Source organism: Aythya fuligula, chromosome 3 (assembly GCF_009819795.1).
Source record: "Aythya fuligula isolate bAytFul2 chromosome 3, bAytFul2.pri, whole genome shotgun sequence".
In the NCBI taxonomy this organism is placed as follows: Eukaryota; Metazoa; Chordata; class Aves; order Anseriformes; family Anatidae; genus Aythya; species Aythya fuligula.
The window spans coordinates 90,608,068-90,635,688 of NC_045561.1; the positions used below are offsets into that span (position 1 = coordinate 90,608,068).

At 34.3% G+C, this 27,621-nt stretch overlaps 1 protein-coding gene across 1 annotated transcript in view; it reads left to right on the plus strand.

The window, feature by feature from the left end:
- Positions 1-27,621, plus strand: part of EYS (eyes shut homolog) — an 836,985-nt gene that overhangs the window by 126,571 nt on the left and 682,793 nt on the right. Inside the window, exon 11 of the mRNA XM_032185496.1 lies at positions 3,356-3,460. Coding sequence (XP_032041387.1) covers positions 3,356-3,460 — 105 coding nt within the window. The remainder of the gene's footprint in view (positions 1-3,355; positions 3,461-27,621) is intronic.

The following is a 27,621-nucleotide window of genomic DNA, read 5'->3' on the forward strand; positions in this document are numbered from 1 at the left end:
TTTTCATTTTCATTACACAATCATTTATTTGATTGGCAGAAATTGCACTAACACATGAAGTTTTTTCCAAGGTTTAACATCATTCACGTATAATAATAATAAAATAAATGCTGTTTCTGTAGCCTTTTCTGAGGTGTACAGAATAATACAATGGCACTTTTAACTTTTAGATAGAAAATACTGAACTATTTAATGTGTTAAGAGTATTTTCAACTGGAATATTTCAGAAAATTAAATAATTTTCTATATCATTCTGCAAGTACTGTTAGCTAGCACAAACTGTAAATCAGTCAGTGGTTTTTGTAAATATTTTTGTCAGTTATGAGAAACGTATTCTCAAAGCTTGATAACTGAGACGAGGCTGAGTGGCATGTAATTGCTTCTTTGTCAACTGAAGTAATTTAGCTGTAATAACAGCCTCCAGGCGTAAAATCAACACCATTGCTATCAGAGCAGGGACTTTTTTTCCTAATTCCCTTGTTCTTTTAAATGCAGAATGGAATTCACACACATTTAACATTGCCACAGATAAATAAAAGCAAAATACCTGAAACCAAGTTGTTTTTCAGCAGTGTTGAAAATGTACAGCAGGTGTACTTCTACTGTATAGTATTAGTCTGGACATTTACGTTTAAGATCAATCATCTAAATTGGGACTAAATATTTTAATCTATGGAGTGTTGCAGTATAGATTAATACATTAAGAAAAAATGTATTTATAAAGTCTTAAAAGAATGGGAGTTAATAGTGTGATATTTGAAATTAAAATCAGTTTCTGATAACACTAGTGGGAATTTCTTAGATATGGACTATAACCAATATTTATTTTATTTTTTCCAAATGAAGGCAAAAAATAAATCCCCTTTTTCTGCTTCCTTTCTCATATTGCTTGAATCACTATGCTTCTGGTTAGACTTCAGTAGGAGGCTTTGAATCCTTTCTCACTGTTTCTACATACAATTAGATTTTGTCACTGCTCCTCAAAACAGCTAAAGCTCCAATGTTCATCTCATGTCCCAAACTTCTCGAGCCTTCATTATTTCATCATCCTCTCAGGAATCCCCAGATGTGTCATTTCATATATTTCAGTCAAAACATGGCCAGAGAATTAACCTTTTGGTCTGTTCATCTGGTTGTCTTTTTACTTTTGAATTCCTCAAAGGCTTCACCTTGTGCAATGCAGACTATTTTTTGTTAGTTTTTGGAAATACTGCACAGTTCACTGCTGCCCTTTCTGTCTTTGTTCTTTTCTACTATCCTATCAGGACTGCCTACTATCTATTTCCCAGTATCCTATCAGGACTGCCAGACTAAATGGTACCAATTTATGGTACTTTTATAAAACTGTTGTGACTGTCTCTGCTTAGTGTCCATTTCATCCCCTAGGAAGTATTTTCTTGAGGCTGAATACAGGATTTTCTATATAGCATTAGATAACATCATTTAGGGTGCCGAATTTCACTGTAAATTCTCAGTTGAAAAGTATAGAAGTATAGGCTAGTTAGAAGCCTAAATGAAGTTGACTCATCCCACACTAAATTTCATATCTCAAAAAGAAAATAAAAAAACAAAGTTAACAACAGTCCACAATTTGGAAGAAATTGTAGTTGTGTCTGGTACAGCCATGTCTTCAAATTATTGTACCATACAGATCACAAAGATACCTTTGCTGCCTTCGATTCAAGAGGCAATTCCCTTAGAATTGCATTTGTTTTATTTTAGACTTTATCCATTAGAAGTATACCACAACTTAAAGGACATGAAAGAATCTGTTTCAGGTAGTTTTTCTTGTACATATTGCAGCTTAGCCATGGCTTGTAAACATGTTATTTACTCCTAGAAGAAACTCTGTGCTACTCTCCATTTATCTGTGCATAAGAAGAGAGCCAATGCATCTCCATTTATCTCCCTCCAAAGAGACCTACCATATTCTGGGACGTAGCTGTGAGAATAGGTCTGAACTAGAAAACATAAGGAAAGCAAAATATTGGAATTAGATCAGAAAGGTTGCATATAGTGCTATTTCTTTCTCAACACTTCAAACAAAATTTACAAATATAAAAAGAAATCTAAAAACATCTATATTTTGGCCACTTCCAAATGTCTATATTCCTGACAGGTGGCACAGCACATTAAGCAACATTCAGCAACTGCTGCTATCAAGCAGGTAGCTCTTTAGTTTACTGAGTTATTTGGACTCTCCTTGGTCTCTACATGTGTCTCCACTTTTTCCTCCAGGTATCTTAAAATCATATGAACAATGTAGAACATGGGTAGACATGAGAAAATAAAATAAAAGAAAAAAAGAAAAAAAGAAAAGCACTCATAGAAGTTACTCTGCCAATCATTTTAAGCATGGAACAGAACCTTATTGCTACTATGGGCTTCCCTGATGAAGGCCTATTTCTGGTAGATATGGTAGGTACTTCTAGTGACAAAATAAAGGTTTTTCAGATCTGACTATCTTGATACATATGATTGCATGAGAAGGCATTTATGTGTGCTGAGGATAAGAGACCAAATATTTTCCTCAGTGCAAAGAATTCAGGGCAATTTCAGGATTCTTTTTTTTTTTTTCATACTTTTCTTTGAGGTTCACCAAAAGCCGCACATGCTTTATACACTGCTGACCTATGATAAGCACTGCACTTATGATTTTCCTCCATATTCACGTGGATGGAAGTACCTATTCCTGTTACAAATCAAAGCAACCCCTGCTGTAACAAATCTACATTTAATTACACTTCCCACCTTAGCTCTTAATTATTTCATTAAGTAATATCTGTATTTTGCTTCATTATATATTCTTTAGTGACTTGATTATCCTCTTCTGTTGTATTCATGGAAAGGTATATTTAGTATCACAGTAGTGGCAACATTCTGTGGAACATAAGCTGAACTCTACTGTTACACATAACTCTGTGAATTAGTGTTGGCCTGCTTTTCATGTTCTATGATACTCTGCCATTCTTTTTCAAAGAAGACAGTGAGTGAAATGAAAGAAAACGATTGACACAACTGAAAAATAAATAAATAAATAAATAATTGCCTGAATACAGTAATTTTGTATAACAGGAAAGCCCTCCAGGATTGCATGTATCCTCTCTAGGAAAGCTCTCTATTTTCTCGATTGTCATGCTTCCAATATTGCCTGTCAAAATGGACTCTTGTAACAAATGAAGTAGAAAAATTCATGACATAAAGGATGTCTACCAGTGTCCATGTGTGCTCTACTAAGTGTGCCTTGGCCAGTGAGGTCAACATTCTGATAGTCCTTTTCCATTAATAATATGTCCCTACAATTTGAACAGATCTGCATGTTTATTGATTTATTTATTTTAATATAAAATTTCAGGAGAAACATGTTCTGTTCACATGAATGAGTGTCTAGATGGACACTGTTGGAATGGAGGAACCTGTGAAGAGGATATAAATGGATTCAAATGCAATTGCCCCCTTGGTAAGCATTTGAAATTTTTTACACAATTGTTAATTTGGTTTAGTGTGTAAGTACCACATTTATATCTTGTGTGCTATGAAATGTCATATGGCAAAAGCACCTTGCTTGCATTTTGAAAGGTACAGAGGTAGTTATTTAGACTAAGGAAAATGAAAATTACGTCAGTCAGTGTCAATGGCAATTTGTCTACAACCAATTTTCATAGAATCATGGAATGGTTTGTGTTGGAAGGGCCCTTAAAGATCAACATTAAATTCCAACCCAACTGCCATGCTAAGGGACATCTCCCACTATACCAGCTTGCTTAAAGCCCCATCCAACCTGACACTGGGAGGTGGACAGCCATTTTTAATGATTAAGTGATTGCTTGGATTTAAAAAAATACCTGTATTTTGTAAAAAGCCACTGAAATATTGTAATATATCATTAAAGAAATATGACAGAACTGGAGATTTCTAATAGTTTAGTATCTGGTTATATAATTGACCTTATAGCAACACATTTCTTGATGAAATTGTAAGTTTTAGGCAGCAAAAAAATGTTAAATTTTACAAACATTCAAAATCCCTGTCTTTGGGATTCAATTCTACTGGCTGCATTACTCACACCTAAAAGAATCAAGAAACACTCTAAAGTATGCATGAGCTCAATCAGGTTGCCTGAGTATGTGCATTTTGTATCACATGAGGTGCCCTTACATATCCAAGACACTGTATGAGGCTGGCAGATAATGGTGTGTGCTATAAAGGACTTATAAGATAAATCAGGCCAGGCAGCAACACAGTGAAAAAAGACACAACAAAATAAAGGAAGAAAGAAATATGATGTTGAAGATTTTTCTTTGCCAATTATATATACACTGTATAATTTGTGATTTTGCATGCTATTATACGCACATTAAGAAAACGTAGAAGGGTGGGGGTTGGGGGTGCAGGGTAGAGATTCGTGAGATAAGAAATCCTTTGGTCAGGATCAAACAGCCTTTCTTCAGTTTTTAAAAGCACAGTGGGCAAAGGAGTCTGGAGGAGAGTTAATTCTGGTAAATTCATTGGTATTTATTGGTAAATACCAAAAAAAAATTACTGATAAACTCTGAATAGGTTATGACATGTGCATTTACAGACACTGTTTCTGTGGAAAACAAGGTCAGAAAACCTGTTTTTATACAAGCTTGGTCTGAGAGGACTTACAGTAGTACTAAGGTGCTTATAAGAAAAACTGATAGCTATCAGTAAACCCTGGAAATGTCAGAACACTGAAACACAAGTCTCCAACCACCCCTCATAAGCAAAACAATTGTTTGTAAAAGCACTTTAATATACTTAATATCAAAAGATCCTTAAAGGCTTTGAGTAGTATCCTGTTGAGTTTGAAAATGGAGACAACACTGAGTTATATCTTCAAACACAAGACTATGCTTTCATATTTGTTGCTGAATTAGGTCTGTAGCTAAAAATTAGCAAGAACATTATGTCCTTTGTTCTGAGATAGAGACACATTTAATATACTGCTTTGCTATCCCACGTTTAGTCCCTATTGGTGTTTGTTAACACTCTTGTGTATGGATCCAAAAGGAGATTACTTTTCACATGGCAGAATATGTCATTGATAGAAAAGCAAATTATTGTGACATTCTCTCAGCAGATCATTTGTGCCTATTCATTTAAAGGTGTCAGTCATTGTATACAGGCTTTATCCAATAAATTTTTATTATTATTCTTGGTGTGTGCATACATGGTTTGAGTGTCTATACCTATTCATTCCTTTTTGCTGTGCCTCTGAGGTTAATACAGGGATTTATTATGAACAATCAGGTTTATGTAATGGACATACATACAATACAAACTATGAGTTTCAACCTAATGATTCTACTAAAATGCTGTGAATAGCAGTGATTCTTCATCATTATCAAAGGATCAAGTAACTCCTAGTGAATCAGAGATGATCTGTTTAAATGGTCAGTTATTTTTTGAAAAGAATGAAGATTTTCTGTACTAGCATTCGCAGCTACATTATTAACATTATGGGAACTTGAATTAGAGTTGGAAAAAAAAATGTTTAGTGACATGCACACCTAACAATTAGCTGAAAAGATGTTTTAATATAAATACAGATATATATACCCTTTGTGCCCTTGGGTAAATTAATTAATATCCCCAGTTCATATTCTTCAGTTGAAGCTGTAGATAAATAAATGCAATCATGTCACAAAGATATTGCAATGATTAAATAGATAATGTCTGCAAATTGCCTGAAAATAAAAGTCACTATGTTATTGGATATTTTTACTGTTGGCTTGGTCCTAATAAGAACATCACTTCATAAAAACAAAACAAAACAAAACAAAACAAAACAAAACCTAACTAATCCTTAAGTGAAAAATGACAACTTATGCTTCCATACTTTCAGTAAAATCTAGTGTCATATTGAATGTATGAAAATACGTAGGTTTTGCTCATGAGAGGATCAGAACTGGACATAGTGCCCTAGGTGTGGCCTCCCCAATAGAATAGTAAGACATTGAAAATTTGAATACAGTTTTGGAAAATAATTTGTTTAGGTATATCAAATACTTTGGTAGATGTAAAGCATTATTGCCATTAATTACTTAAGCTTGTTAAAATTTGCTTTAGATTTTTAGGGATCAGATTCTGACCCTTTTATGGAAAACAGCTGCTGTTACTGAAAAATAAAATTTTAATATTTTTACTGAATTCTTATTTTCTGATTCACACTTCATATATTAAGTCTTCAGAAAATATTCTATCTGAACTATGAGTAAGAGTGTCCTCTAAATACAAGGAAACTAGATTATCTTTGACAATTTTGCTACTGTTAGCTGGACCTTAGTATTAATCCCTCTGATGGCTCAAGAGATTAGCCTAGCTTGAACTCACTGATGCACTAACAACCTCTGTACTCACAACAGTAACATAAATACCAAAGTACTAAATTAATTAATAGTAGTTCATACTATTGTCTTTTATGAAATCATGTTTCAACCCTGACACAAAAGTAGAAAATCATATTTCTCCACTCTTTTCTCAAAAAAAAAAAAAAAAAAAAAATCCTTTGAGGAAATTCACGTTTTTAAAAGAAAGGGTGTATGTTCCCTTATGTTCCCTTCAGTTATACAAATTTGACTTCCCTCCCTTAATATAAGAAGTAATAATTAAGTACAAAACAAGAGAAAAGTTTGCACACCAGTTTTCAGACCTGTTCTGTCTCAGATGAAATCAGGAAAACTCTCTTGTAAGTCTGAGTATGTGAGAGAAACAAAAACAACAACAACAACAACAACAAAAACTATTTTTTGCAACAAAGAGAACACCACTATGGAAATTGTTCATCTATAACAGTTGAAAATAATAATGGTCTGAGGGCTAAAGCAATGAACCGTGATGTAAGAAATCTACTGCAAATTCTTTGTTGTTCCAGAGCAAATTTTTACACAATATATTTTAACTCCTCAAGTTTGTCAAAATATTGGTTTGCTAATATAAGCTGCAGAATGATGTTGATGGCAAAAAGTGTTGAGTGGAAGTTTCTGATCTCTGGCTTCTGTTCATCCAAACCCAAATTCTCACTGCAACCTTCACGTGAATCCTTGGTACCAGTTTAGGTATGCCATCTGCCACCAGACTATTATCCAGATCTACCGTAAACACTTCTTGTTCCTACACAGTCATGTAAAATGACTGAAAATGACTTATGTTCATTGTTTTAGTTTACGAACTTACATAGTTTTTCTGTCCTTGAGAAGCAGGATTGCTCTCCCTTGCTAAGAAGACTGAAGAACTCTGTGTATTTAGCACATCTAAAGTATACACATTTAATTTGCACGTACTGATTTTATGGAAATATACCTTATTCTTTATTAGTTTCTGCCAGGTGTTTCATTGTCTTAACATGTTGAAGTTAATACTGATAAAGTTATTGTTTTTATATGACAAATCTCTTTTCAGCAGCTTTAAAAAAATATTTATTAAAATTCCCTGCTGTACATCTGAGATATTTCTTAGAAATTACTTATTACTCCAGCTTGCTTAAGATGCTGTCACTACTGTGAATTTCTTTACTGTATGTATATATATATATATATATATATATATATATATATCATGTTGACTTCATCCTGTTAAAGGGCTGCTGAGGGTATAAAGAATACACCCTCTGAATGTCAGCTGCCTGTCTATACTAACTCATTTCTAACAGAGTAGCTTCTGGAAAAGCAGGTAAGTCTTATATCTCTACCTCCCACTCAATATATGAATCACTATGGACAGACTGTGCACACTGGCACTGTGCAACAGGCATATGAGTTTCTTGTGCATAGGCAAATTTCCAGTCTTCATGGAATGTGGCTCATGAATTTAAAACATGTAACTAGACACATAATTGAAAAAGCTAAAATTTTAGTGACGAGAAATTGAAGCACGCCAGATTCACTGCTTATGTTTTAGATACCCAGGCCAGAGAGATTTAGAAGTCTGGATTGTGCAAAGCCTATTGGGTGGAAGTGGGAAGGTGTTGGCAGTGGAGAGACTGCATGGGTAGCCTCTGTGAGGAGAGGCCGGGGCTGCCCCATGCCAGCCTCAGCCGGTACCAGCTGGCTCCAATTGCCCCACCTCAGGGCCCATCTGGGCCTGGCAGCCAAGATGGTGGTGCCTCTGGGAGATGAGTTTAATAGGAAAGGGGGGAAAATAGAAGAAAGAAGAAAAAGAAAAAATAGAGTAAGAAACAGCTCTGCCAACATCAAGGTCAGAAGAAGGAAATGAGAAAGTGCTCCAGATGCCAGAACAGAGATTCCCCTGCAGCCCATGGAGAGACCAGTGGTGGAGCAGATATCCACACTGCAACCCATGCAGCCCTATACCAGAGCAGGATGATATTTCTTGACAGATCTGTGGCCCATGCTACAGCAGATTACTGACAGGGTTTGCAGCACATGGAGAGGAGCCCGTATACAAGCAGTCTTTTCCTGAAGCACTGTAGCCCATGTGAAAGACCCATGGAGCAGTTGAAGCTGTTTTTGAAGAGCTGTGGCTATGGAGAGGACCCATGCTGGAGTAGGTTTACTACTGTAGCCTGTAGTAAAGACTCATGTTACAGCAGGGATAAAGTGTGATGAGGGATAAGTGGCAAAGAGGATCTGTTTTGGCCCCATTTCTACAGTGCCCCATTTCCACTCCCCCTGTTCTGTGGGGTAGAGGAATCGGGAATGAACGGGTGAAGTCAAGCCTGAGATAAAGGGGGAGGATGGGGAGATGTGCTGGAGTTTTTGTCTTCATTTTTCACTATTCTGCTCTATTTTATTTGTCGACAAATTAAATTAATCTTCCCCCAGTAAAGTCCGTTTTGCTAACAATGGTAATTGGTAAGTGATCTCCCTGTCTTTCTCTTGACCCTAAGTTTTTATATCAATAATGTCGTGTTGAGGGGATGGGAGGTGAGGGTGAGATAGTGGCTGGATGGGGATCTGGCAGCTTGCCAAGGTCAACCACCACACATACACAAGCACCAGTCTTGGAAATCAGCAGATTTAATAGGAAGAAAAGAAAAATAGGATTCTTTATCGTCATAACCTCCTCAAGTATGTCTTCCTCTGTATTTTATTGTCATGTTACTTCATTGTATATGCTATTTCTTTTAATGCAACTCAGTCTTCAGGTTTGTTATTTTGGTCATTTTGACAATTATATTTCATTGAAACACTATTACTTTATTGCCTTTGTGTTTGTTTTATGTTCATTGCTTCAGGTTGTCTTCTGAAGATGTGTCAGTGTTGCCCTTCCCATTCTTTTCCCAATGGTACTTACCACTTCTTGTGTTTGATGATAATTAATATTTAGAAACTTATTTGTGGGAGGTATGCTAACACTGACTAATTAAACTTCTGTTTCTTGCACTAAGGCTAGTTAGCAAGCTTTTTTTACTTTTAATTTCTTTATTATCCTAGTATTGGTGTTCCTTTTCTGATTAACTTGGCACTTACATGTTTGCTTGTTTAAATTTTAAACCTCCTTTCTTTTTACTTTTATAAATGAGTTCTGTTACTTAGCCATTTTAGTTCACATCACATTTATGTAGAATAAAGTAATTTAAGCATTTCAAAATTTGGGGGACTGTTTATGCATGTTTTCTTTTTCCTTCATTTAACTCCTGGCAAAATAGTCTAGAATGCCATGATAGCCTTTTATGGAGAGAGTGACTACTCTTTTACTCATTTTTCTCTTTTAATCTTTCAAATGACTGAGTGTGGGAGTAAAATGGAAGTTTTCATTTTTATATGTTTCAGTATAGATGAATATGCCATTAGTCATTGCCTTGAATCTGAAAGGTTCTTAACATAGCATTTTGTTTTGAGATATATAAAATCATGAATGACTTGAGGAAGATTAATTTATTAAAAGAACATAAAGACTAAGCAGCAACTAAATAAAACTGTAGCAACAAAAAGATATCTAACCCAGCTGTTTCCATGACAACATTCTTCCTGGAGTTTCAAAAACCATTTTTGCATTACTCCCATGCTACTCATCACTTTCATTATATGTTATTTCAATTGATATATATTTCTATTTTATCCATATAGAAAATATTTCTTTACATGTACTATAATGGTGTTTGTGAGACCTGATTTATATTAGGAGCAATTATACAATGTGCTTTAGGTATGTGTGTGTTTTTGCAGTAGCAAGATAGGCACTCATCTGAGAAAGTTCAGTAGTTTCCATTTTGTTTTGTTTTGCTTTGCTTTCTTTTGTTTTTAGGTGCAATTGCCATTGCTGTAAACAAAATAATCAGAAAATGATTGGATATATTAATATTGCTTTCCCTAGAAATTTCCCAAGTAATTGCAGAGGCAAGAAGAATACAGGTAGGATGAACAGAGCTTAAGGTGAGAAATCTTAGGTTTAGGAAACTGAAGTGATTTTCTCTGTGACTAGTAACACTGGAGTAAAAGTGGATAGTCCTTAGTCTTAGTCTGTTGCCCTTCTTACATCTTTATAACTGACTTTTGGAGATTGGATTTTTGATTCACAGTTTTCTACTCTGTTTTTCTCATCACACCTTTCAGCTTTCAAAAACGTTCTTCTACTTTAGTAAAGCACAACTTTATATAGATCCTGACTAAATCTTAAAATGACAAGTGGCAACTTGTGTCTGTAGTATAACTAAATGTGAATCCTCAGAGAAATAACATGAAGGAATTTATGTGCAAGAGGACTATAAGAGCTATTTGACAATGAAAATAAGTTGTAATAAAGCACCATTAAAAAGTTCAATAAAATTGAACCTCAGTATGAATCCAGATTTAGTAAGCAGTCAACAAAGTCATATACCCAGGCCAAACACAACCAAGAATGACGTAGACCAGATTCATGCCATTCACTTTAATGACAATAAAACAATGCTGATGGAATTGGCAATAAAATAAAGACTATCGATGACTAATTTGGCAAACTTGTTTCTTAAGAAAAGAGCAGCTGCAAAACACACTGGGATTTCCTACAGTGTTGTGCTCCCAAACTAGAGGCACCATTACCTTAGTTATGGTAATTATGGTCTACTTCAGTTATAATCTATATGGTTATGTTGGTATCTCTGTACAAGGTTAACTCATTTTTTCACAAATATTTTTGCTTTGAAAAGTTGAAAATGTGCCAGTTGTGTTGCCTGTCCTTCATTATGTATTTTCTTAGATAGCTTGTACATCTTAGAAAACCTGTTAATCTGTACACCATCTATGAGGTATATTTTTCTTCAGTTACAGATAGATTTTTTTTTTAAGACATGGTATGTTAGAATCATTAAATCACAATAATAAAAACATATTCAAAAAAATACAAACTCATTTGTAAAATATGCATATTATATCAATGTTTCTTTTATTGCCATATACTTATAACAGTTAATCACAGTTATCAAACTTGCTTATGGAAATGTATTTGATTTTATGAACCAAGCCATGTGTTGATGAAAAAGATCTACATCTACCGCTCTTGGGAAATATTTAAAAAGAAAGAACACTGACTTTAATCTTTTCCATAGCTGGTGATGAAGCTTCTTCACTGAAAACAATTTTATGCAATGTTTCTTTCATTAAATTCTTGGTGTGAGGTGTAATTATTGGTGTAAATATGTAAAGTTTATTTACTTACACTGCCCAAAGTTCTCTTCGATCTTCCTTTAAAGTATTTTGTTAAATTAAAGGAAAAATATGTATTTATTTGCTTGTGCCTGGATGACAAATCATGCTATATATCATGGGAATATGTCATGACACTGAAGCATTTCTATGCCTTATTTTATTACAGTGATTATACTTCTGTATGACAAGGCAGCCCTGCCACTTGAAGTATTCTACAACTTGAAATTGGTAACATAGTTAGGAAAAGATGCCTCATATCACTGCAGATCAACTTTGAATGGCAAATTTATCACTGTTTATCACTGTATCATAGGGTAAAAAATGTATCTGCTGCAGTTAACAATGCAGAAAATCTGTTTGGACTTCCAGTCTGTCACTGCAGCTACTCAGAGTTATTCCCTCCAGTTGATTTTATACAAACTGTGGTTTGGTTAGATAGGGTGTTGACTACTTGTTTATTCTTTCTACTTGACTATTTGTTTATCCTTTCAAGCAGGATCCAAGAGTGCATCTCCAAGTACTTCCTGGGAGGGCTTGTCAGCTTGCCTTCTCAAAGCTCCTTGCTTAGCCTCTGGCAGCTGTATTGGCTGACCTTCCAGGGAACATAGAGCATGCTTCTGATAGATGGATGGGGAGTCTGTACATTAACCAACAGAGAAACAGTGTACAGTATGGGCTGTACATAATCCTAATATAATAATTTGGCTTTTCTAACTGAGATTCAGTTCACAAGTGCTGTACTTTGAAGGTTTTGGTGCAATTCAAGTTGTGGGTTTTTTGTTTTTGTTTTTTTTTTTTTTCTTTAAGTCCACTGAAATTCTTTCTAATGCAATTAATTTCTCTGTCACCAAAAACAAAATAACTGATTTTATTTTATTTGTTTTAATGTAGGCTTGTTTTGCCTGAGATGGAGTTAATTTAATTCATAGTACCAGTTATGGTGTTATTTGGGGGATTTTTGACCAAAACTGTGTTGATAACTTGCCAACGTTTTAGCTATTGCTGAACAGTGCTTACAGAGAGTCAAGACCTTCTCTGTTTCTCACTCTGCCCCCACCATGAGTAGGCTGGGGCTGCACAAGAAGTTGGGAGAGGACATGCTGGGAAAGACGGACCATATGTTCCATACCATATGACATTATGCTCAGCAATAAAAGCTGGGGGAAGGAAGGTGAAAGGAGGGAATATTTGAATTATGTCATCTGTCTTCCCAAGTAACTGTTACACGTGATGAAGCCCTGCTTTCATGGAAGTGACTAAACATTTGCCGGATGATGGGAAGTAGTGAATGAATCCTTATTTTGTTTTGCTTTGCTTGCACCACTTTGCTTCATATATTAAACACCCTTTATCTCAAGCCATGAGTTTTATCGCTTTCTCTCTCCCATCCCACTGGACAGTGAATGAGCAGCTGTGTGAGGTTCAACTGCCCGCCAGCATTAGAATCATAGAGTCATTAAGGCTAGAAAACACCTCCAGGATCATCTGGTCCAACAGTCCCCCAACCACCAACATCACCCACTAAACCATGTCCCTAAGTATCACATCCAACCTTTCCTCAAAGGAGGGTGACTCCACCATCTTCCTGGGCAACCTGTTCCACTGCCTAACTACTCTCTAAGAAGAAATTTCTCCTAATTTCCAACCTGAAATTTCAATTAACCCAAAATATTATCATACCTTCTCTCCCTAGTAGTAGTTTCCGCTACTTATAATAAGATGCAGTTATACTATAGAATACTAAAAGCATGAAGGTATTATCAGTACCCATTTTAGTTAAACAGATTTGTTACTCTTCTGTCTTCTCCTCTGAGATAAAATTATCTCTGCTTTGGACTGTTCTCAGTAGCTCGATGAATAGTTCATACTACCAGTCATTTCCGTTCTTCACATAAACGTTATTATTGGCAAATAATTCTTGCCTTTGCCCACCCACTCCTTTCTAGTTACCTTTTTTTTTGCTTATATTTCTACAGAATAACTGAATACATTAGGTATTCAGTTATTCTGTAGAAATTATCTTCTCAAGCTTTTTATTTGTCATTTTTATATATATAAATATATATTAAAAGCATTCTTTATGGTTCCAAGATGCATGAAATAAGATGTCATGTTTGCCTGTGATTATTGAATAGCTCTCAGTTCTTGTAAATAAGAGCTTCTTCCTTCCAGAAGAATTGTAGAATTTAGGGCGATGGCTGTATAATCTGATAAAAATGTTTTATCGAAATGAGATTTTAATATATTCAAACTTGTGAAGGTTCTTCACATTGGCCAGACTTTACCACGGGATTACTGAGCATAACCCTCTACAATGAACATCTCTTTATTCATCTAAGTTCTTTAAGTGTCTACACATAAAAAAGTGCTGTGTAATAACTTCAGGGGTCTTCAGGGGGAAGAGGCCAGCACCTCCCTCTACACTTCCCTTCTTCAGAAACTTGTAGGGTGGTCCTTTTCTCCAGTCTAGACAAACCCAGTTTCCTCAACCTCTCCTCATACAACATGCCTTCCAGCCATTTTATTAGCTTTGTTGCCCTCCTCTGGACACTTAAGTGTCCAAGTACCTTAACATCCCTTCTATATTGTGAATCCTAGAACTGCACGCAATAGTCAAGGGGAGGCTGCACTACTGATAAATACAGTGGGAGAATCATTCAGTTAACTTTCTTGGCTGCCAGAGCACAATGCTGGTTCATGTTGAGCTTGCTGTCCAGCAGGATGCTGTGAGGAATAATATCAAAGGCCTTACTGAAATCAAGAATGATTACAGCCACCATCTAACGAAGTCTGAATTTTTAGATGTTTTTCTCTCAGGGCTGGAATTCCTTATGAATCCTGTGATGTGTTAGAAGAGGAGAGAAAATAGTAAAGACTTTTATTCATCAGAACACCAAAACCGAACTTTCATTTTCATGGAATATATAGAAATAGTACTTTTATGTTTATGCCTTTTTGAAATTTTAAATTGGTGAGTGAATTTAATGTTAGGATTGCTTGGCTTTTTTCTTGTACACACACACAAACAAAATACTTACATAAGATTTACTTTATAAAAAATGTAGTCATGTCAAGTTTATTTTAGAAAGAAATCACGCTAAAAATAATATATTCTTTAAATGCTTAAGCTCTTATATTTTTTCAAATTTTATTTAGCTAGTCAATTTATAACATAGAAAATGATTAACTTTTTGACAAGTTAGAAAGAACAAACTTCAGTTTATATTCAGTTATATTCTAGCATATAACATCTTACTTTGAAAGGAGAAATGTAACAGACAAGACTTTCAAGAAATACTGAGACTTGACATTTCACAAAGAGCTTCATTAGAAGTTACAGAAAAAAAAAAAATAGAAAAAAAGGAACAATCATATTTCAGGAAGATTTATACCTAATACAAAGAATAGGGTATCAGGACATGTATTAAGTTGAATGGACTTGACATCTTGTTGCCTTTTATAAAGGCAGGCGGTTTTCTGGACATAAGAAGGAATATCAGCAAGGAGAGCTGATGTCTACAATTTTGCTGTTTTTACTGTTTTATGAAACAGTATTGATCAGATAGTCACAGATGTTATCTGTGTATGTGATGAATCTGATTATTTATTCTACATAGTGAAATCAATGGAGGTCATTAGTTATACTAAATGTCTTCAAATTATTCTTTTTCTATGAAAGAATTAATATATTTCAAATCATCCAAAGACCAGTCATTATCAACCACACTTGATTACAGAGTGAAATGTATGTGAAATGCCTCTGGCAGAACAATTCTAAAAGCAGTGGGAGGAATATTATGAATGAGTTAATTAGGTTTCTTGAGGAAACACCTAATGTCATGTTGAAACTGGTATTTAGCTTTTTATTCTTACATCTAAAATACTGTCTTAGCTGATTTTCAAATCAGTATGACAATAGTCAGAAAGATCTTACCAGCTTTTCATTTCTATGCTCTTAGACACTTGGAAGATATTTTAAGTCCTGCTTTTCTCAAAGTATTCCTCCAAAAGAATAGGCAATGGGAAATAATGTAGATTAATATTGTGCTGAAATACATGCTTCCCTCCTTTCCTGCTCCCCAAAAGTGACACCAACTCTAGCACTACTAGAACGAGGTCCAAGTAACACAGCAATGCTCCTAAGAGATATTTTTTTCTTGCATCATAGATTACAGGTTTTATTGCAGTATGTATTTTCACAGGAAAAAATAGAATAACAGTATTCAACTGTAGCTACAAAAGTGGCATTAAATCTAAAAGTCTTCAGAAATCCAAGGTAAAATCTTGATTCTGTCAAAATGATATGGAATTTGCTAGTTGTCTGCAATGAATCACATATTTTCAAGGCGAGCACAGCTTTGAAAAAGAAACTTATGAACTACTGTTCTACAGTAGAACTAACTCCATAATGAACTACTAGCTTTGGAAGCTCTGAAAAAAGAATAGTGAATTGTTTCCTTAAGTGTCAAACTGCATTCAATTCTGTATATTTCTTTCTTCTGGAGAAAAAATAAATTTATAAATAAATAAAAATAAAATAGGAAAACTTGGTTTGGAAAGAAAAATGCCTTTTAGCCAAAACTAGAACAAACATAAAAACAACATTATTATGTTGCTCATTTTTCTTTATTTCATATGCTACCATTTCTATTCATATTTCCATAATAAATCATAATCTTTGTGTTTCAGGAGATATATATTGCATCTTCTGAGTCTCATGGCTGTGTCTTGGGAGCTAAAGTCAAGTGTGTCAACAATTCCAGATGTTTTGATAAAATGATTGAAAGTTAAAATTCAAATGCTGGCCCTGAAAAAATGTCAGAAGTAAATGGGAACTATTTACCCTAGAGTGGTAAGCACTTATCTGGATAAACAGTATAGAAAAATTGAGAAAAGAAGACTAGGAAAAATAAAAAAATCCAAGTGTGTGGACCTGACTGAAGTGATATAAAGTAAGTTCTATAAACAGTAGAGACAGCTGAATCAGAGAATGGGTAGGGGAGTGTGCATAGCTGAAGCATGCTAACACTAGAAATACTTTCATTTCACCTGGAAAAGGTACTATAGCAGGGAAAACAATACAATGTTTCTCCTCAGAAACTAGAGAAATATAAATAAGGACTTTCACAACTAATAGGGTGAGGAGATCCTCAAATGGATCTCCTTGTAATATTCCCTGTCAGGTTTGGTAGCTGTTATATGATCTGAAAGGAATGTAATACAGCACATCAATTCTGACATCTGTGACACCCTGTATCTTTTCAAATTTGTTAAGTCATGCTGACTTTTTGTCTTCCATCTGACTTGATGTGTCTGATATGACATTACTAAATTTGTTCCAGAAATTAGTAGCAAGTTTTTGTCATGTCAGAATAGAAACAGAATAGACTCAAGGGAATGCTGCAATTTCGCAATACTGGCAACTTGTTTAACTCTAATCAAAATGAGTATTTACAAAAACTCTTTTCATGACTTGTTTCATGGAGCTGGTGGTTGTTTGGCAATATTTCACTGATTGGTTTGAATATTTTTTTTTTTCAGAATGGATGGGATGCCAGTTTTCCTTTTGAATTTGACCCTCAATTTTCCTTTTGAATTTGAAAACCTTTGTTTCCAGCTACAGTACCATCCATAACCAGTCCTACAGCCTAAGTATTTTCTGAATATCCTCTGAGAAGTCACAGCTCATGTAGCCATGGACTGAAATGGGTATGCACAGTTTCTTCTATGTTACTTCTTAAAAAGCATTTTCTCTGAGCATTTTCTCTGCAACATATACAGATACCACTATATCAACTATATGTTCTAAAATACATCCTTGGGTACAGTTCATTATACAAAATATAATACAAAACAAAGTACTGTATAAAAATAGGAAAAAAGAGACATTTCTTGCAATAGGCCTTACAATATCTGCAGTGGCAAACTCCTAGTATTTTATGCAGTGTTTCCTACTTGTTACACTTTTATTTACTTGGGACTCAATTTTCATGAAAGCATTAACAAAATGATGATGTTACTGTAGAAAAAAAAAAAAAAGTATATATGTTTAATACCTATACAATACATTAAATTCCTTTTCCCAGTGTACTGCAGTAATTGGTAAAAAAAAAAAAAAAAAAAAAAAGCTGTAATGTTATTATAGATCCACAGAATATTATACATAAATATTATATGTAAATACAAAAAATGTTCACTTGTGAATTTTCAGCAGAGCTGAATTATCATTATTACATATTTTAGAATTCATAAACTGGGTTACTGTCTCACTGATGCCTAAATACAAAACACTTTTATTAATTTACCTCAGTCCTGAGTTTACCATAGAAAATCAATTAATTTAGTCTCCAGCTAATTTTCCTGTATAAAAGTCTTCTTTGTGCAGGGATACTTGTATATAGGCAGAAGGAAGGTATTTTCTTGATCTCTGAAGTATGATACAGACTATTTTTTTTATTAAAAAAATATATAATTACAATGTTTGGGTAGTCTGATAGCACTATCTTCTTGATTATATACATCTCTAAAATTTATATTTTGGCTGAGCACTATGCATGACCTAAAAATAACAATTCTGTGGTTTTATCACACTGTACCATATTTAAAGTCTGTCAGAATAAACCTGAGTTGAAAATATAAAATTTCATCTCATAATAGGGATAATGAATCTCTCATCCCAGCTGTTCAGTTTCATTCTGTTTGAAAGAGATCTCTCTTTGTTTGCCCAAGAAAAAAAAAAAAAAAAAAAAAAAAAAAAAAAAAGTTGAAAACGTATTTTAGAAGTCAGTTATTGAAATTCAACTATTAACTAAAATATTCATTTATCTAAAGCAAAACAGAAAACATTTCAGTCAGCCAAACACTGAGAAAAAAATCTAAAGGCAAAATGTTATTTCTTGTTATATTGTTATAGCCAATATAGGCTATATTTGAAAATTGATTTTATTTATTTTTTAATAGTGAGCATGTTAAGGACAATACAAATATGCAAAAATTAGATACTACAAATAAAGGATGGAGAGGAAGTAGTAAGAATAGAAAATCATCAATGTGAATAATTCATTTGGTGCATCAAGTCATGTCCTAATGTTGTGTAATCTGATCATACATCTTGTAAAGTATTTCAATATGTATATTTCATACTACTAAGAACGAAGAAAAGTATCCAATAAATAAGATAGTAGAGTATGAATATTTGTCATTGCCTTAATTGGGAAATTCCTTCTCTATTAAAAGAAACAGATGGGTTCCAGCAAGTTTCATTAATGCAAAGACAGAGGCATTCCTCCCCCTTCCTTGTACTCCCTCTTTTTCCAAAGGGCTAAGAAAGGATGTACCTGAAATAACACCTCAGCTGAAAAGGTAAAGCAAAGTAGGTGCAACAGTTATGCTAAAGTTGATTTAAAAAATAAATTTAAATTGATAAATAAAAGGAAAAGAGAAGGGAATGCTATAGTTCTGGAAAAAAAAAAAAAAAAAAAAAAAAAAAAAAAAAAAAAAAAAAAAAACAGATAAGGTATTCTTCCATGTACAAGATCGGCTTTTATAGTAGTTTACCAGACATATTACATATATTTTCATTATTTATATCATGACTTCTGCCCCAAGCATTCTCTCCCAGTAGAAAACCATCACACATTTTCCAGGAATTCTCTGTGAAAAGTGCTCAGGGATAGCCAGGACAGTATGTCTTCCCAATGCTTTCTACATGACCTCTCTCATTCCAGCATCTCAGCTCCATCCATTATCTGCTCTGACCAGGAGAAGGGCGTTTGCTGTCTTCATATGGAAATAGAAAATCAGCTAATGAAAACAGCAAAAACAATGTCCTGTCCTATTCATTTTTTCCATATGTTCCACTCTTTGGATTATTGTAATATTATATGTATTGTATAACAATGAAAAAAAAAAAAAGCAATAGGCAAGGAACAATACAAACCAATGGATTTAATCTTCTGCATTATCAAGATCTGAGTAGGCTGTTGCGGTAATATCAGTGCATATGGGTTTCTTAATCTTGCAAAGACAAATAAAATAGTATGCATAAATTTAACAACATTTACACTCTTGGTCATAATTTTATTGATGTTGATTTATCCCAAGGCAATTCAGAGGTAGGGCACATTACTAGAACTGTTTGCTACAAACTGAATTCTTAAGCAACTTGACACTAATTTTTTGTTTTGTTTTGTTTTGAGTTGGAAACAGATACCCAACCATGTTCTTGGTTGTGTCAAAAGAGGTGTGACTAGCAGGTCAAAGGAGGTAATTGCCCTCCTCTACTCTGCCCTCATGAGGCCCCACCTAGATTACTGCATCCAGGTTTGTGGCCCTCAGCACGAGAAAGATGTGGATCTGATAGAGCAAGTCCAGAGGAGGGCTACAAAGATCATCAAAGGGCTGGAACACGTCTCCTATGAAGGAAGGCTGAGAGAACTGAGGATGTCCAGTCTGGAGAAGAGAAGGTTCCAGGGAGATCTCATTATGGCCTTTCAATAATTAAAGGGGTCTTATAAAAAAGAGGGAGGACTCTTTACTTTGGTAGATAGTGATAGGACAAAGGGGAATGCTTTAAAATTAAAGGAGGATAGATCAGACATTAGGAGGAAATTCTTCACTGTAAGGGTAGTGAGGCACTTGAACAGGTTGCCCAGAGAATTTGTGGATGCCCCATCCATGGAGATGGGCCAGGCTGGATGGGGCCTTGGCCAACCTGATCTAGTGGGTGGCATCACTGCCTATGGCAGGGGGTTGGATTTAGATGTTCTTTAAGGTCCTTTCCAACCCAAACCATTCTATGATTCTATGATTTTTCAAGTATTACATTGCAGAAAAAATGGTGATCAAGTACTTGACTATGTCAATGTTAATATCAGTGTACTAACTTGAATGTATGCATGAACTGCGTACTCTTTCATTCATTATAAAAAATAGGAATTCATTCTTTTCCCATTAAGAGTCAATATGTTAACTTTTTGATGAGATTCTGGGAAATAATTCGTTTAAGCAACTGGGAATATCAAACTCCATGGCACTGTTTTTATCTTACAATGTACTGGAAAAGGAACTGTGTGTGTTCCAGATTGACTGAAGAAAAAAAGAGAGATATTGGCTGACCAACATTCCAAGAACACCAGACATTTTAGAACAATAGATAAGGTTTGTTTAGATTTCAGAAACTGGAAGTACCTGAAGAGTCCTTTACAGCAATCTTGTATGTTTCCAAAATGAATTCCTTAAGCAGAGATAGTATTAATTTCATTCATCTTGAATTATTTTTGAAACAGTCATATGCCATATAGGCGTAGCCGCATAGCAAATAAGGACAAAAGAGTTACTTTTAGTGAATGATTCATTTCATCACACCCAAAAACTACTGAATATGTTCCTCTCAGAAAATGAAATGCCCACAAGCAGATCTTCCTTTATCTCACTGAACTGCCTCCTACAGCTTTTTAGAAATTATGAGCTGTAAGTACCCTTCCTTTCCCTGGAGATATTCAAAAGCCGTCTGGACATAATCCTGGGTAGTGTGCTCTAGGTGACCCTGCTTGAGCAGGGCAGTTGGACTAGATGATCTCCAAAGGTCCCCATTCTGGGATTCTGGGGTTCTGTCATTCATTTAATATCTCAGAGTACTGGGAGATAAATAAGAATTTATACACATGCCTATGTGTATGATTTTAAACTATCCTATAAAGAAAATTTGAATTGAAAACTTTTTTTCAATTTGATAACATACAGAAAGTCTCAAAAAAAAAATTAGCATACCAGTGAGAGTTACATCCAGTCTATATTCTTTTATTTATTTTATTTATTTATTTATTGAGCAATTTAAGAAGAAATTGTAGGAATGAAACCTTGCCAATAGGAATGTGCAAATAACATACTTTGGTTTATTTCATGGTGTTCATCATTACTGTATAGTGGAATTCCAGTAGCAGATAAAATGGTGTTTCTCAAATGATTGTGGAGTCTTATTTCTATCTTTCTATTAAAAAGCACTTACATTTTCTCTTGCAGAAAAATAGGTATTTGCCAAGTCATCTCTCTTTTAAGTCACTTGTTTATGAATGCTACTAATCTGAACTATAATCAAAGCATTGTCAGAATGGGAAGAGTTGACTGTTCTTTCTGTCAGTAGTGCTGTGATACATAATTTAGGAGACCTAGAGGCTTTGTTTATTTAGCCTGGGGAAGAGAAAGCAAGAAAAAAAGGCTCATATTATGAGAGGTAATGGAGAAGATGGAGAAGAATTTTCTCTGACATACACAACAAAAGAAAAATGGATGATGGTCAAAAGTTGTAGCAGAGCTTCCACAGAGGTTGTAGAGTCTTCATCCTTTGAGAATTTCAGAATGCAACTGGAAGCAGTCCTGAAAAAAAAAAAAAAAACATCTCCTTTAAAGGCAGACTTACTTAGACTTGGAGGTTGAAGTGGATGAAGTAGATGACCCCTCAAGGTTCTTCCCACCCATATTACTCCATTGTTCAACAAAACTGCTGTTTCATCTCCCTGCTGCCCTCTAGACCACTTTGGAAGAAAATACACGATTTACTTATTTGCATGATCCTACAAAAAACATATACATATATTAAATACTGCCTCTCATGAATTATTTAAAATATGAATTAGATTAATTCATTGTCTCTTGTGAAGCTTTCTGAACTTACTCTGACACTGTTTCCATAATGCATCTGTTTCTTGCAATTAGTGCAAAACTCAGTGGTTTTGTGCAGATTCTTAGACAGAGCTAACAAACAGTTATTTTCTACCTGATACATGATTCATTTACCTGTAGTGATATCTCTTCAGGGAACATGTTCTTGTTAGTAGTTTTCTGCTGTTGCATTTAAAGGTACCATTATTTTAAGGGGATTTTTTTCTTTTTTAAGCTTCTTGAAAGGGAGCAAAGAGAATAAAAGAACACTCCTTGTCATTTTATCTTTGAAGTAAAACCTTTGTGTAAGTAAGTATGAGTCATTTGGATTTGCTGCCTACTGAAGTAAAGCACTTGCATACTGCAATATTGCAGATATATATTGTTTGAATTACAATTTCTGTAAAATTGAACTTCTGTAAAGGTTTGAACCAGTGAGAGGAACTGAAGATATTTTAATGTCTCCTTTCCTGCGGCACATTCTAAAATATGACAAATAGTGATAGGATGAAGCCTCTATTAGACTGCACTTCGTAGGGTATGTGGCTGTAGTCCAGGGATACTGCAAAAGAGTAATGAAAAGTCATTAAACTTTAAAAGAGAATATGAGTTTTCTTTTATATATCAAGAAGCCATTATGTACTATTGCTGTATTCAAGTGTCTTTCCATGGTTTCTTTATTAACCTTCATTTTCAAGAACCTTATAACTCAGCCATTTTAAATCGCATTACAAATGCACCTTATCTGTCCAAATGCATACATGCTAATTTTGTTTAAAAATTTGAATATACTTAGACTAAATATATTGACGTTATTGGCTGAGGGTCAGACAGTAGCTGTAGAGTGACAAGATGTTGCTCTTCAAACCTCATGTGCTGAACTGGTGATGTTAATTCAGCTAAGGTCAAACTTGAACAACACTTACTTTAAAATAATGGGTTAGACTCTCCTGTCAGGCACTCCAGTGAAATAACCAAGAGGTAGAAAAAACAACCCAGGCAGAAGAGATCATGAGAAGAAAAACACAGAAAGTTTTTTCTGAGTTTTTCAGGGGAGAGGAGGGGAGGGGAGGGGAAGATAAATTGGGAAATTGTTAGGAATCCTTTTAACAGTATTATCTACTGGAAACTTAGCAAGGAAAAGTCAAAGTGTATACTTTTTAACATATGTATCAGGTTAACAAAAAATAATTTGAAAGTAAGACTGTCATTGATTGCCAAAATTTGCAGATATCTTCTCATTCTATGTGCAATTTGACTAGCTACACAGTAACCAACTGTCTTAAACACTCCATAAAAACAAGTTCCTATGGAGTAATGTAGTATTAGGAGGTGTCTTCTGGGCCTGAGCCTAGTTCTCTGCTATTGTAGACAAGCACTTTTTATAATACTTTTCACAAACTGATGAAGTTCCATTTAAAAGCAGTAATTTTTTTTCCTGTGATTTGTGGAAAGTTGTTCTGGAAACTCAATCCCTTTTATGGCTTGCAACCTTCTTATTATTTATATTCAATTGTGACCGATTTTTACTAGTTTCTCTCTCTGCCTCTCTACTTCTTTCACAGAAATAAACCTCAGGAAGAAAATATAAGCATCTTTATACTTCTTTTGTGCTATAAATCCGTAAGTAGACATGTATAAATACATGGATCCTTCCAAACCTTTTTTTATTTTTTTCTGCCTTTTTTTTTTTTACTAATATTCATGACCTTTTCATATATATACAATATTTGACTGGGTCACGAGGAGTCATTTGAAGAGGAGAATGTAAATGGATGTGAATTAAATTATAATAATTTATAGGTGACAAAGGGATAATATGTGTTCTGATTTGGGCCTCCTAAGGAAAAACCTGGTATGTAACATTATTTGGAAAAGACAATTATCTTTGCCACAGCAATAGCTACGCATCCTGACCAAATCCTATCCATTTGCTCTACTGATGCATAGACTCAACCCTGGAATTGTCAGGTCTCTGGGACATGACCAGTTTCACATATCATTACCAGGGTAATGCATTCCTGATTTCAATAAGCAGCTTTTATTAATTTTGTAATCTAAACACTGTAAATTAATTTGAATTCCTGTGAAGTCCTTTCTAAACATGAACTATGTTTTCTTAGCATATGTTTAATATGTTAACTACCTGTTTATTAATTGCATAATTCTATCATTTACCAAATTATTGATAGCAAATTATTATCATACTTCATTAAGTTCTGTCCTATTTATTTCCCATCAAATACAGTAGTTCAGACTTCATTTCAGAGATAAACGAACTTTTAAAAAACTTGTTATATGTAACTTACTGCATTTTTTCCACACAGTTCTGCCACTTATGTACTTCATAGAAGTGCTGTTTTGCATCTGATAAACATTAACTGAGTTGTGCCACACTCAAAACTTATTTATTTTGCTGTGTGTCAGAATAACTGCATACTGGCTGCTTCAACATTTCTTTTACAGTTTCCATTGACTTTGTATTTCAGCATGACATTTACTGTTGCTGCTTTATCAGAATATTCTGAAATGAAAGTTTGGCCTTCTAGTCAGAATAAAAAAGTGGTATTTTGTAATATGTTACATTGAAATGCATTCCCACATTCATAAAAATGTGCTTTATCATCTTTTTCCACCTGTCTGCTTTGATAAATTTCACACAAATGACTATTTTTTTCATAATCAATTTCAAAGAAAATGTAAATATTCATGAATTCATCCCCCCAATATTAATTTTCTGCGGTTTTATTCACATAATAGGGAGTCTCTGATGAATCTATTATAATCTCATATGCTTTTTCAACTTGACAGTGGTAAATGAGATCCAGGAAGCACATGCTTCTTCCATTCATAGAACTTAAAGAGTGATAATAAATTATTACAATTAGCTATAATAAGTTCATAAATATATAGAAGAAAACAATCCATAGAGAAGGGGATCACAACTATACCCCTCTTCAATTACACTCTTTTTAGTGTGTTAATAATACATGAATTAAGAATTCTGTATATTCAGTTGTGTAGTTAAGAATTTTGATAGTTTTAAAAGTATTTGTTTAAAATATTTTTTCTAGAAATGATCTTAACAAATTTTTAAAAAATGTTTCATATATAATTGGAATGAAAGCTAATCTTAAAAAAAATTAAGCTTCTGTGAGAGAAGGAATTTCTGTTGTGTGTTTCAAAGAGAAATTTATGCAGGACCTGTCTTTTAGGAGTCAGAAATAGTTGCAAGCAAAATTCTTGAAAATTTAAAGTCAATTTAAAATCAAATCACCTTTTAACTGCTGGACTTTAAATTACATCCAAGCCTTGCTTGCAGATAAAGAGATTCTAAACAAAAGTATGCATATGACCAAAGATAACCCAGAAGACCAGATAGAGGAGGCAGTTTGTGCTTTCCATTTGTGGAGTTATTTATATATATATTACACTTAGTAATTATATAAAAATGGGTCATTTATTTGCCAGTGCCCTTAATTTCATTCTGTAGTATAGACTCCCAAGTTCCTTTACAGTTTACCTCTAAACAGAATTTTAACAGGAAGGCAAAGGAATTCTCTTTTTTTTTTTTTTCCATCTGGAATACCATACAAAGTAAGTCACATATTGTATACATTGACTAGATGATGTGTTTTCTCCAAAGTAGGCCTTCTTCTGACTTCCTCTTCCTTCTTTCCCCTTTCTTCTACTCTTAATGCTAGAAATAAACATCACAATTTCAGTGGACTTTGTATCAGTGGGGAGCGAGGGCCAAAAATGAAATATACATGTAAGTCCATCTTTATATTGATGCACATCACATGAAGTGCACATTGATAGTATCCATGCCTATACATCTATACACTGTTCTGTGTTTACAAGCAAGCTCTTCTTAAAAAGCAAATGGCCTCCAACCTGTAGAATACAAAACTGTTGATCCCTCAGCCCCTTTACTAAACAAATATTCATTACATGTAATGAGCAGATCCTTTAAAAATGAGATATTGGGTTTTTCTAATAGCACTCTGAGACAAAATCAGACCTTTACTCATAAAAATTAAGATCTCTGCTGCTGCATAAAGCTACTCCAATATTTTTCTATCCTACCAACAAAAGACCAAATCAATAGGAAAAATAACAAGATATTTATGGTAAGAAGGTACTCATGTCATCCACTATTTATGCTCTGAAGTGAATGGATGTCCCACTTAAAAGTTCCCCAACTTTTGCTTCTCACTAAATTCACAAGTACATAAGTCTTGTTAGGATCTGAGAAGCACAAACTAGATGCTGAGCAAAGCCCAGTATGGATCTACAGAGTTCTCATGTGTAAGTTAAGGTGTCTACCACATGGGATTGTACATAAAATAAAATGGTAGGCTTTGCTTTCTTTAAGGGCATTCTAATAATAACATATAGTCTTCATTAGTAATGTAGTGGCTACAATAGTCACACAATTTTTGTCTTACTTCATTGACACTCAAACATTAGAGATTTATCTTTCCATTGTCATTAGGCATTTTGTTGATGTTGTGTATCCAGAAGACTGGTTAAGGGAGGGTGAAGATCTGTCATTACAAGATAATGAGTTGCTCAGCTGGCATTCAACAATAAAAAAAAAAAAAAAAAAAAAAAAAAAAATAATTTTTTTTTAACTAGCAGTCAAATTTCTATATGGCTGTGGTTTCAATCAATATAGAGTATAGAGCCCCCAATGGTCTTAATACATTTTCATTATATTCATGCATGACTTAACACAGAATGCTTTTCTATAAAGAATAAAACAGAAAAATAGGTAGGAAGTACAACTAGTCACAAAGGTAGTCTTTCTAGACCTAGGGCAGAGATGACTTTATCTGACTCAGGTGGCTGGGTATGGACTGGCTTGGACCAGGTGCAGCTCCCCAGGAGCTCTGTAACAGAATGTAGTACCACTCCTGTGGAAATACGTTAAATGGCATTGTCTCAATGATCTGTTGATTCATAACATCTCAAACTATACCTAGCTCATGGATTTCTTAATTTTTTCACTGTGCACCAAAACATATTATAAACACAGTCTTGTGTTTTTATATTTTTTTTTTAATATGCATATATACTGTTTCTTCAGAATTTCTTGTATTGTTTTTCATTTGAGTGAGCTGTGGCAAGACAACATTGTGTTTGCTTTAATCTTGCTGCATACAGTAAATTTTCAGGAACTGGGTATTGGTGTTCAGATTTAGATTTCTGCAAGAGAGGTTTGTCTACGCTAGAGCATACCTGTGCATCCACATGAGTATCCATGTAAATGTATATGAATGCTATCTCACAGACCACTCCCTCCAGTAGAAACTAGCTCATGAGGTAAATGTTTCAATTA